The sequence below is a fragment of the Corvus hawaiiensis genome, chromosome 7, assembly GCF_020740725.1.
Source record: "Corvus hawaiiensis isolate bCorHaw1 chromosome 7, bCorHaw1.pri.cur, whole genome shotgun sequence".
Lineage (NCBI taxonomy): Eukaryota > Metazoa > Chordata > Aves > Passeriformes > Corvidae > Corvus > Corvus hawaiiensis.
The window spans coordinates 13,442,305-13,455,488 of NC_063219.1; the positions used below are offsets into that span (position 1 = coordinate 13,442,305).

The 13,184-nt window shown below is 40.8% G+C and overlaps 1 protein-coding gene across 1 annotated transcript; it reads right to left on the bottom strand.

Moving 5' to 3' along the window:
* Positions 1–1,118: 1,118 nt before the first annotated feature.
* SUMO1 (small ubiquitin like modifier 1) lies at positions 1,119–11,276 on the bottom strand. Its single transcript, XM_048309802.1, has 5 exons — positions 11,154–11,276; positions 6,022–6,096; positions 4,721–4,798; positions 2,805–2,876; positions 1,119–1,988 (listed from the first exon to the last, which is right to left on the bottom strand). Exons 1-5 carry the CDS (start codon positions 11,163–11,165, stop codon positions 1,920–1,922), a joined length of 306 nt encoding a protein of 101 aa, XP_048165759.1. The 5' UTR covers positions 11,166–11,276; the 3' UTR covers positions 1,119–1,919.
* Between the last annotated feature and the right edge of the window lie 1,908 nt (positions 11,277–13,184).

The window sequence follows — 13,184 nt, forward strand, 5'->3', positions numbered from 1 at the left end:
GATCTGGATTCAGTTCTCAGCTCCACTTTCAGCTTCCACAGTGGCCCCAGTAAGCTGCACCCCAGTTCCTTAGTTTGCAGAACAGAGATAATGGGAACCCTTCCTACAAAAAAGAGCATTGTACAAATTTTAATTTAAAAGATGATCTGATAATAACAAAGCTGTTTTACTTCTGGTTTTCTGAAGCAAATGTATTTAGAGTATTTTAAAAAAGCAACTGGAGCTATGTGCAGAGAAGCCACGTCATTCTACGTCATCATAGCAATCCCTCTTTCCTTACGAACTGCATTACATAAAACAGTTTAAGAAAACCCCATATTCTGACATTTCGTAAACAAAAATTTTAATCTTTAAAAAACTGCTTAGTGCAATTATGCATACAAAAGTATTACTAAATCAGGAACAGGACAACCACAAGCATGAAAAAAAATGCATGTCTAGCTTCACAGCAAATGCCATTAAAAAAGTACTAAAAACCTGCTATTTTTTCCAGGTATGCCAGCACTAAAACGTGTCTTTAACTGAAGCTGGCATTTATATGGAACTTGATCTACCAAACTAGTCCTATTTATCTGCAAAAAAGCTGAAGCAGGGAGAGTACCAAGATCTTCTCTTCGCACTACTCTGCCCATAATCTCCCACCTCAGCTTTCATATCCAGTAACAAGCTCTCAAACTGACCATCTGTAACCTGTAAGTAGCTGGAACACGTAGACCCTGATACTGATGCCCAGTGAACTGTCATGACACTTCCGTATCATCCATCATAGATTATTTAATGGTACCATTGCATGTGAAATGTAGACATTAAAAGCCATCTTTATTTATTTCCAAGTTGCATTTTCAGCTTAAATTATGTGCATGAAGTGAAGATTTATGTAACTGTATGTGAATATTCTCTACCAAGAAAAGAAACAGCTGGTAGTCTCTAATAGTCACCTGCAAAACAAGCAGATCAAGTATTTTACTAGGGCAAGTAGAAAAAAAAAAAATTTATGAGGTATATTTACAGAGCACAATTTTTTTCTGGCTTCAACTTACAGTCACTGGAAAAGCATGCCCTAATTATGACTTCTTATGGTTTTACTCATTTCCAAACATTTGAAAAGAAAATGCAAGTTGTTTATAAAATTGGTTTTTTTGTTTATTTTAAATGAAGCTGGTACAGACAATGTCCATTCAAAACCCACGTCCCAGGCCAAAAGGTACAAACAAGAGTGTCAAAGTAACACCAGTTGGCTGCTGTGAACATTCTTGCATGGATACCTGCACATACTAATTGCTATATGAGGTTAAAATGCTTCTGGGCTCTTCTGGTAAGATTTAAAAATCATTAGGGTTTTCAATTTCACGTCTTCAGCAAAGCCATCTCTGGAGCAAGGAACAGATGACAACAGTTCTAGCTTTTCCATTTCCAACTCGGCAATCTTCCTTGTTGGGCCATCAGCACAATTTAAGCAAAATAGCTCTGAGTTATGGATACACAACTTCTCCACAGTTTAGTTCTCTGAAAAACTTCATCTCGCACTGAAAGTTATAGTCCAGGAGTGAGACAGTCACACATCAAAACTTCAGGGCAGATATGGAAGTCATTAAGAACACTCGCCCACCTGGCAGATCTTACAGCCTTCGTGCCTGAAATGCACGAACCCAGTGAACATACAAATGCATGTGAGTACATGTATTCCTAAAGGGGAGGGCAGAAGGGAAGAGGGGAGCAAGGTTGCAGCTGGATCACAGAAGTTCAGCACAATGAAAACAGAAACAATAGTGTATAATGAGCACGAGAATTCAAAATACCAGACGCTTGAAAGTAAACTCCCAGAGATGGGGTGCCAGTTTCAGTGTTGAACACCACATTACAAAAGAACTATTATTTAAAAATAAAAAAGGATTAAGGGGGAAGTAAAACAGAAGGATCTAAACTGTCGAGTGACCCCCCGTCTGTTCCTGATAAACTTCAATCACATCTTCCTCCTCCATCCCCAGCTGTGAGAACAGAGAAAAACAGCAAATAATTGTTATAAATCTGGTGTGATGAAATCAGAGCAGGTCCTAGACAAATTATACAAAATGCTTTGTTCCTCTATCCCATCATAATTCATCAAAGGGGTGAAAAACGTTTCAGTCACCATCTCACTAGACAATATTTGTGACTTGTTAGTCCTTTTTCCTCAGGTATTTGAGTCAAAACAAAAGCCTTATAGCAAAAACCTACTTGTGGAGCAGTACACATTAGCCTGGAAATTGTTGGTTTTACCTTTCTCAAAACCCCTTGTTTAGGGGGAACAAGAACATCAGCAACATCATAGTGAATGCACCAGCTGCAGAGCCACGTGAATTATATACACTATAGTGCACTACTAGCTCACAATACAGCTTAACACCTACAGCTGGCAACTCAAAGCCTGTTTACAACTATTCTCTCACAGAGAGCAATTTGTTCAATTTCACAGTCAACAAGTTTGATTTTTCAGAAGGTCATTATTATGAGTATTTCTTCCTGCTTTTTCATAACAATTGGTGGAAGTCACTGGACAGAAGTAACTGCTTTCTGTTTGTTTACACTTTGATCTACTAAATGTGAACTAAATGCATATTTATTCCAAAGTCATAGTGAAGTTCAAGCTCAACAACTGGAAAGTTCCCTTCATGTTTTTCCCCCCTCTAGTAAGTAGTGACTACACCCTCCTTTCTGAGGCATTACACATGGAGGTCCAATCAGTCTCTTTCCAAACTGCCTATTTGCCTAACTAAAAGATCCTAGTTAGAGAAACCAAACTATATTTCAAGAAAGAAACTCACCTCCTTGGGGGTATGATTATCAGTAATTCTCTGACCCTCGAAGAGAAACCTGAGTGAATTCATTGGAACACCCTAAAAAAACACACAGATGTGTAAGGAAAAAAACCAACAACTTACTGAATCTTGCATGGGTTTACAAGAAAAAACATCTTAAATAAAAACAACACATGAAAGTCATAAAACACTGTTAGTTCCTGTTACACAGGGAGCTCAGCTATCCTGTTGTATTCATGAAGACTACAAAGAAGTGACTCAAAAAGTATGACAGTTCCAAAATGCATGTTTATTCCAGAGTCCCACTGGAGTTCGAGCTCAACAACTTGGAAGTTTCCTTAACTTTTTAAACTTGTCTTTACTTGTAAATTAAGTACTGACTATACCCTCTCTCTCAAGATATCATTACACATGTATTTTTCTGAACTGCATTATCAGCCTTATTTAAGGATCCTAAGACAACAAGAGCATGATGCTTACTTCATGAACTCCTACCCTTATTTTCCCAATCTTCTACGGCTATAGAACGGAATTGCAATCTTTACCATTATCAATTCTGCAAATGCTCAGCACTGGGAACAAAAGCAGAGATGAGGGGAAGAAAAAGGAACAGCATTCAAACAAGGAGAAACAAACATCCCAAAGGTAAATAGAGTTAAAGTATGTCTGTTGCACAATGTGCCCATGTTCTGGCAGAATGTCATACTTCACATCAATAGATAAGGCAAACACCTCACCTTTTCCTTTCTTTCAAGTTACGAGCAAAACAAACTCATGTGAAATATCACACAGTTTGTACATCAATTAGCTCTCAAATACTGCTTGCAAATAACTAGGCAGAAAATTCTCAGGTAAGGACAGATCTTCACAGTTTCAACAATCCCTCTGGCCAATGTGGAAGAAATGTTCATGGTCCCTTTACCAAAGAAAGGCTATTTGACACCAAAAACTGCATTGACTGCTGCTGAAGGAAATCATAGACCCTCCAGAACTCAGCCCAGGAGATAAAGGTGTGTTCATTCGAATTATTTATTTATTAAAGAAAGAATTCCACACACATATTTTCATTAGTCAGTAAGACTGCTGCATGAATTATTTTCAAGACTTTTTTTAAAATTTCAGGTTTTTAAAATGAATCATAAATTTAATCATTTGGATTTAGCTACAAATGTATCTGGTGTTTGATCTACTCTTTCCTCCTACTCCAGAAAGATAGCAAAAAAGAACACATTTCATAAAAGAACACTTCAATGACAAGTCCAACTTCTCAAAATATGAGGAAAAAAGCCCCCAAAATTTTATTACTTATGATTATATCTCCTGAAGTGAACTCCAACACACTTATCCAAGAAAAGGCCACACAAGACCTCTATCCCCAAAGCTGAGGGCAAACTAGGCCAGGGCTTCTGGAAATAGCAGCTGTGAATCCACAATATCTGCCACAGAATCTGGAAGTGAAGATATATTTTTGTTCTGTAACAGCTGTTACTATTTACCTAGATCCACAATTAATATTGCAGATTTCTTTAACTTAGGGTATAATAGCCAGAGTTACTTGATTACCATATTAATGGCTGTAGCAATGCCCGAGGCCACCCTCATCCTAAGGTGCAGTATTCTACAGCTTCAAGCCAATTTTGCTTGGAAACAAAGGATTTTAAAGTAACTAGAAGTGCACACCTGGGCATTTTAAAACAAATTCTGTGTTTTCTGAACAGCCACTACATATTTTCAAACAGTAATTTTAACTTACTACAAACTTCACAATTGTCTTACATAGGAATCACTTTTACTTGTCAAAAAGAAATGAGGAGATCCATTATATTTGTACCATCAGATACCTCAGAAGTCTGTATTTGAAAGGAACAGTGAGAAAAGTGGTTTGGATTTTTTTTTTTAATGAATGTCATTGTTTCACAAACCTGTCTTTGACAGTATGATTCTTTGAGTTTCTTGAGGTGTGTAGTCATTTTCACCTTGAAGTGAATTTCACTGCTGTCCTAAGGACAGAAAAGAAAAAAATTTACTCTCCTTGTAGTAACTGCTAACTTTATGTTATTTTTAAGTGTTTCATTAAGAAAAAAACTTAGGTAGAACTGAATGTTACATGAACTTACATGAAACATGAATGTGATTTAACTATCACCATGCATACCTTGGTGCATCATAACATGAACCTCCACGATGATTTGTCAGTCACTAAATTCACTATGTACTTCCACAGGAAGCTCTTTTTAAAAAAACAGATGGCATAGTATAGCCTTAGGCTCAACATGGAGGTTTTGGATTTAAAATTACTAAAATCCATACATGGTTCAGTCTGTGCTTCCATTTTTAACCAGATGATATACTTATGAAATACAAACATACATATGCAGGGGATTTCTGCTCTGAGACTCCTAAAGAGACAAGTTAAAGCTTGTACTTCAGAATATATATGAAACCTTATTCAATTAGAGTAATTATCTAGAAGTTAGCATACAGGCCGACTTGGCAATGCAAGACTAACGTAAGGAGAACTCTCAGGCCTCGTTATTCCATAGCCCTTTCCACCAACCATAAGATACAAGTAGCTGCAACTGTCAAAATGGCTGTAGATAAACAGATTGCAAGGGGTTCTGTGCAAAAGCCATGTGGGCCACTTTTCAGCTTTTCAATGTGTTCTCATAATTGCTGATGAGGCCAGCAAGAGGTAAGGTAGTTTCTGTTAGTCCTACTTTAAGGTCATCTGTCTCCACCCAACTGCAGCAAACAATACTACTCCAACAAACAATCCTAATTAAGTCATCTGAGCTAGGGGTTCTTTGCACAGAAGATTCCAACATTCTCAACATTCACATTCCAACACAGCCAGAATACAGACTTCTAATCCACCATTCATGTGGTTGCTACATCTACCAACAAGGCAGCCAACAGAATCCTTTTCCTATCCCTGAAAAGAAAGATGACCTCATGCCTAGAGTACTCTACAAACTTTGAAGACCTGAACTTATCAAGTTTGCCACTTACTTAATTCAAACCCTTGGATAAATTAATCCCTCAATGCTTTAAAAAAAGCACACCAGGGTATACTAACACACGTTACTGGCAACTGGAAGTAGTTTACGGCAGGGGAGGATCCACACTGAAGAACTGAAAGTATCAATTTTCATTTGGTCATTTCTACCATACAAAAAGTCACACTTCCATCAAATGTCAACAAGCAGTTATGTAAAAAACTCACCTGCCCAATGACTTTGAGTTTAATGTACTCCCCTTCTTTCTTATCTCCTAAGTCCTCAGCTGAAGGTTTTGCTTCCTGCAAGAAAAATGTAAAACAACCTGATCAGTTCAACACTTCATTATTTTCACTGGACAACGTGGCAGCTGTCATCCTCTTTATTGCGTGAAATCAGACTACTCAGGTTGTCTTATTTCTTTCTTTCTCCATGTTTGCACAAAAATAACAGCAACATAGTATTATGAAAGGTTGTCTGTCTACTTGTCAGAAGTTTAACTAATGAGAAGAAACACCATAAAGAACATAAGAGATGAGAGAAGAATCATTTGGAAATAGATGACATACAAATATAAGATGCATGATTTTATACCTCTAACTCCTAGACAACAAACAAACTGCAAAAAAAACCCACAAGAAGTGTACTAAGAGGCTCAGATACTTGACAGAAAAAAGAATTGTGAGGAGAGTAAACAGAAAGCACTTGTGACACCCTATAAACTTAGGGAGAGTGAACCATGCAAACATTTTTCAGCCCATTGCATCAAAGGCAGTCCTTATTTTCAAAAGGCTGGTCAGCTACCTTCTTTTCTATGACAACAAAAAGCTTCCTTCTAACACATTTGTTTTAAGACCACAATACTTTAAAGTTTTAAAAAAGGTGCAGTTCCAAGCACTATGGTGTTTTGATATCTTTCCAGGATAAGAATTAACTGTACAGACAAGTTTGATTCAACAACTTGAGCACTAAAGCTCATCAAAAGGGTTTAAGTGTTATACACTCTAAGACATTAATTAAGGACATCAGAGTTTTCATGTTACTGGTTGATAGATGAAACAAGTGAGAAATCAGGTACTATTAACCCCGTTCCTTGCCTGTCACTACATATCCTGGATCAGGCCTTTAGTTATGTTCTATTGAAGCACAAAGGGATTTTACACAGACATCAGGTCTAGATCGTGCTCACTGAAGAATTGTTCCCAAGTAGTCATAAACACAGATACCCTGCTGATCGTGTTTCGTGTTTTATATTTTACTGCTTAATGTTGTAGACAAAATAAACAAAATATGTACAGGTGCCTACCATAGGCTTTCTCCCACCCCTAAAGGGACTTTTTGCTGAGTGTACAGAAATATCCTTTGTATGGCTGGACTTGAAATTTAGGATCAAGTGCCAAAAACGCATACTAGCCTTCTCTATTAAGTCCATCCATATAGGTATCTATCTCCAGATTAAAACCTTTTGAAGCTTTTTCTCTCCTCCTTAAAGAGGTTAAACACACACAACTTCTTTGAACATTAAAAGTTCAGGGGAGGGCACAGAGCAAGTCTGCAAACACCTTTGCCATCTGTACCAGTCTCAATCTGGAGTAAAGAAAGAGAGGAGGTGTTCTTTCTATCAGTTTGACTCTCTGCCTCAACCCAGATCAGTGCAGTTTCTACAATGGAAAGAAGTATGAGCCAGAGACTCCACCTGGTTTGAATACCTTTTTTTTTTAAATACCCATCTGGGCACAACCTAAACTGCTGGGACTGATTCATCACCCTTCAAGCTCAAATCCAGAAACTGAACCCAAGCTTTCACGAAGCCTGACACTCACACACAGGCCTTCAAGCAAGTCACTTTAGAAGCATGAAAGGAGTCTTCACAGGTAACACAGTCAGATCACCTGTGTTGTGCACCAAAGTTTTCCCTAACATATTTGGACTCTAAGCTCCTGGGACTACTTGGAGGAATAGAAATACACTGGTATTCACTCCTGACTAGAAAGAAAGAAAAACAAGAACCTGCAACTTGTTCTGATAACTTGCTCAAACAGCACTTTTCATGTCTTTATGCAGGACTACTGACCTCTAGAAATGAGAACAAGATTCAGATCTCTACTGATCTGAAGTCTGTAACTTTAAAAGTAGCTCCTGTTTCACTACTACTGAAAGAATTTGTAAGAACACTGTCCCTTTACATGACATTTCAGGTCAGCCACTGTCTAAATTTACTTTACAAATTGCATGACAGCTTATTATCCCAGCAGTAGAGGTATTTGTGGTAGTTATAGTTCTGTGCATTTTAACAGATCTGCCTACTCAGGTTTCCAAACCGAATCATCCCATACAAGCTATTACTAATTATCATTGCTACTATGACAGTGCCTCTGGCCAATATGAGTGATAAAACTATGATTCATGTTTGATTCCTACCCTCAAGGAAAGAGGGCTCTAGTATTAAAAACAAATAGGGAAAGCAGCAAACAGTAGAATAAGCAGAGGCAACTGAAGTCTTCAAACCAAAAAGATGCTCATTTAAAGCCCTGCAACCTCTCACCCACAAAATACAAGGAAAGAAAGCTGTAGCTTCAGGAAAAAAGAAATATCAAATCAAATGTTGACAGTGCCAATAACCAAAGCTTAAAATAGGAGCAAAATATTTTACATCAGGATACAAGACCCAGCAAGTCTGAAAATGCTCTCTGCAGTTCGTCAGTGAACTATACTGCCATTCAATGCCAAATGGTAAAGGCATCACAAAAACATTTAAGAATAAAGAAAGGAAGGAGATTGTAAGATTGTAAAACTACAAGCATTCGTTAACAAAATCCTCGATCAGCAATTTCCAAGCAAGCCTCCAGACTTCTTGCCCTGTGAAAAGAACGGGTGCTTAGGGCATCTCATGAAACAGGACATGAAAAAAACCACCATACAAAGAGACCAGGAATACCACAACATTCCAATTTCTAACTTTCATTAGATGCCTAGGGTTTTAAAGGCTTCACTGCAGTTTTCCTAAAGAGCACAAAATAAGGCTCCTAGCACTGTCTCACACTTATATAACGACCCTAAAAAGCACACAAAGTTTCTTGGATGAAACACACTGGTATTGCTATTGCAACTAGCAAAAACAAAACACACACAAACTAAACATTGTGAGGCAACATATCGCAAGTTTCCTCCTCCAATTTTCAGAAGTGCTCAAACTTCAATGTCCAACCTTAAAAAAACAAACCCTATACTCAGCATTTTAAAGAAAAATCAATAAAACCAAAATTACTAGAGAAACAGAAGTACAATATACTCCCTAACAAAGCAAATAAATGCTTACATTTTTTTATAGGAGTGGAAAAATGCATACAAACTATAGCATTCTTTATTAGCAGTACATGAACAGATAACATTTAGATTCAAATAAAGCAAAACCAGCACAACGCACTTGAGGGGAGGGGAAAACAATTTGTGTTTTGTTTTGGTTTTGCTTAGATCCACTAGGCAGCCATGTGTTTTTTTGAAGCCTGCCCTTCTTTCAAGCATTTTTACTTATCATAAAAGTCAATTTCCCACTGAAAATAAAGTAACAGAGCCCAGTACACTTGTTTTACTGTAAAGTCAAGTCAAAATAATCATAACTGGTGACAAATGACCCCCTCTTAACTTAATTCCAGAGCCAAAAAGAACTGTAAGCAATTCACAATTTTAGATAAACCAGTTATTCCTGTAGGATTGATAAACAGAGGAATGAGATTTATAGTCCTGCAAAATGCTACTTTATCCTTTTACTTAAACATCTGTTTAGCTCTTGTTGCACAGTCTCCCCAGAAGAGAATGACACAACATCTAACAATATTTTGCTTATCTAATAAGATAAACAGCAGGGTCCTTATTCGCAGACCTTTAAGATATATAGCCACAACAGGTTATCGCATACATGGAATTTTACAAACTTCAAGCAGTCCCAAAGACAAAATATGTATGTGTTTTAGCAGAACTTGCCTGGAGAAGGATTTACCTAATGAAAGCTGCTATTTGTTAAAACATGCCTTGGATCACATATGCAGACAACTACAGAGCAGGTCACGTGAACATCTGTCTATAAAATCCAGCTCAGAATTTGTTGGTGGATTTTTTTAAACGCAGTCACTTTAACGTATTTTACTACAGGGGCAATGTGTCCTACTGGGAGCCAGCAATCGCTGAGCTCCCAGCTGCCCCTCTCCCAGGCACAGGCACAGACAGGCAGCAGCACCATCGTCAGCTGCATTGTGCTGGAAAGTCGGGGGCGGGGAGGAAGACCACCAGCGCACACAGCACTGGCTTCTTTTCACCGCTCACACTGCACCAAGGCTACTCCCCAAAGCACACACGGTATGCACTAAGCTTAGCCTTGTCTCTGGGGGCTTTTAATTTCCTGGCTGGCACTAGTACTATTCTTGACTTCACAGCACTACGAGAAACATTTGTAGGTACTGACATTATCATGATGGTTAGTTACACTGTGGAAAAACCGAAGTTAGGAAACAGTGCCCTATGACGACAATATAAAAAATAAAGCAAAACAGAATACAAATTAAAACCGGAACGCTGTTTTAACTTTCCACCAGCAGGTCACATAGCCTAAAGCAATAGTTGTAAGCAAAGCACTGTATACATGCCAGGCCGAGCAACCCAGGAACTTGCGGTACAAGAAACTATTTAAGTCCCCGGCTTAGAAGACAGAAATGACAGGGGCATAACGAGAATATTACAAGGAGCGAAGGCAGGACAGATAAAGGACGGGGTGTTTAATACAGGCAAGCAACGCTCAGCTGAGAAAAAGAGGAGGAAAAAACCAAGCTTTCGCATTCCTAGGGCGAACAGGGGACCTGGCAAGCCTAGCCTAACCCGCACAAAGCCCGCTCCGGAGAAAGAGCATCCTACCACGCACCCGGAAAATGGAAAACGAAAGGAAACAACTGTTGTACAACACGGCTCACCCCTCGCTGCACTCCCGGGTTTCCAGGGCTGGGGCTGCCCCGGCGGCGATCCCGCTCTGTCCAGACGCCGCCCCGGCCCCCGACTATCCCTGCCTGGAGCCCGCCCGCGCTCCTCGCGAAACACCCCGAGGGAAGAGGAAAGGCGAATTAAAATGCAGGGGGAGAGGGGCCCGAATTCGGCCGGGATCGGAGATCGGCATCCACACACACACACAACCCTAGGGGAACATTCCCCCCGGCGCCCTCCGGGTGGCCGCGACTCCGCTCGCCCCGGGCCGGGGCTGCCCCGCGGCCGCGGAGAGTGCGGGCGGGGGGGCGCAGGCAGCTCCTCCCGCGCCCCCGGGGCCACCGCGCCCGCCGTCCCGTCCCCCCGCGGCCAGGACAGCTGCCCGTACCTGGTCAGACATGGCTCGGCCCCGTGTCGTGCGGCAGGCTCGGCTGGGCCGCTGCAGGCGCTCCGCTCCTTTCTCTGCCCGCAGCGCAAACACAGGGCCGCGGCACGGGCGGGATTTCCTGTGCGCCTGAGCTCACTTCCCGCCGGGGCTCCGCCCGCGGCCGCTCCCGGTCTTCTGCACGGGGCTGCCGAGGAACCGGGTCCCAAGAGGGCCGCGGCAGAGAGGAGGAGCCGCCGTTGAAAGAAGCGCCGAACGTTAACAGCACCGTGGCGACCGCAGCAGCTGGGGCGAGTCCAGCGGAGGCCACAAAGACGATTAAGGACCTGGAGCGTCTCTCTTAATGAGGAGAGACTGCGGGAGCTGAGCCTGTTCTGTCTGGAGAAGACTGAGAGGGGATCTCAGCAATGCGTATAAATATCTCAAAGGCGGCTGCCAAGAGGATGGTGCCAGACATTTCTCAGTGGTGCTCAGTGACAGGATGAAGAGTAATGGCCACAAACTACAACACAATAAGTTCCACCTCAGCATGATTAAGAACTGCTTTACGTTGAGGGTGGCAGAGCACTGGAACAGGCTGCCCAGGGGGTCATGGAGTCTCCCTCTCCAGAGACATTCAAACCCCGCCTGGACGCATTCCTGTGTCACCTGCTCCAGGTGACCCTGCTGTGGCAGGGGGTTGGCCTCCATGGTCTCCAGAGGTCCCTTCCAACCATAAAAATTCAGTGAAGTTGCGTAACCCTTCCCACAACAGCAGATATTAGAGCAAAAGTCACTGTCATTTTGCCTTCCTAATCTCTTGCTAAGGTTTTTACTAAGATAATATTTCACAACAAAATTCACTTTTCTATTTAGGCACAGTTTGCTTTTTTTTTAAGTCATCACAACCATGCAAGCAATGGGATCCACATATATTAAGCAAATCTGCACCCAGGCAGTTGCATGGGAACAAATTTGCAGTTATGCATCATGTTAGCACAGAACAGGTGCCCTGCTTTACATTGGCACAGCATGGCTATTCAGAGGTCTGCACAGGAAGCAACACCTACCTAAACAGATTACATTTAGGCTGCAAGCTGTTTGGACTATAGCATGGAGCACTAACATCCCCTCTACAACAACTCAGGCAACTCCTGCATGGCATCACCGCTGGCATAAGCATATGCCTAGCTCTAAGTGGCCAGCAAGTAGGAAAAAAACCCCACACATGAGAACCATAAAACAACATGAATGTAAAAACAATGAATCAACAGAAATTAGCTCCATTGAAATAGAAGATTATTATTCTCATACTACTAGACAGAGCTTTAACTTTACCAGCTACCTTTGGGAAAGGGCAGAGCACATCCATTAGCTCTGGGCAGAGGGCATTCATTAACACAAGCAGCTCAATGCTCTTTGTTCCATGTTCCCTTGTAATAACACCAAACACCAAAGCGGCTGCACTCCATGCCTGCATTGCTGCATTTCACAGAATGGCGAGTTACAAACACAGCTACACCAAGACGTGCACTTTGACTAGCCAGTGGAACAATCAGTATCTAGCCTCATGGGAATTAGTTTTAATCACAACTGTTAAAACAATCCAGAATTGACAAGAGAGGGAAAAAACAAATAAAGACAACCAAAACAAATGCTATACAGAGCTATAGAACGAAGATGATCTTTCTTAGGCAAGGCCTAGCAGGAAGAAAAGCCAAATATGTTCATGCTGTGCCAAGCTCACAGTAAGAGCTCATTATGAGCTTAATAACACACACAAAGCACCAAAATAAGCCATGCAAAAGCTCCACAGCGACACACAATACTAACAGAATGGAAAATGACAAATACTCTATCCTGAACATTACTGCTTTTTATAAATTAAAGGGGTTTTTTAAAACAGAGCCTTATAGTGATAAGGCCAAAGTCTCAGACTCTGGCACAAACCCAATTTTCCATGTAATTCCATAATAAAAGCTAACACTTACATGAGTCAGAATGCAGTTACTTATCGACATACATAGCCATAAAGCTATAATGTTAGAATGTGCT

What these genes read in the sequence shown, in the direction of transcription:
- SUMO1 (XM_048309802.1), bottom strand. An exon ending in AACTCAAAGTCATTGGGCAG is followed by an intron (nt 4,799 to 6,021) that starts GTGAGTTTTTTA and finishes TTCTGTCCTTAG; the next exon opens with GACAGCAGTGAAATTCACTT. An exon ending in ATAATCATACCCCCAAGGAG is followed by an intron (nt 1,989 to 2,804) that starts GTGAGTTTCTTT and finishes CTGTTCTCACAG; the next exon opens with CTGGGGATGGAGGAGGAAGA.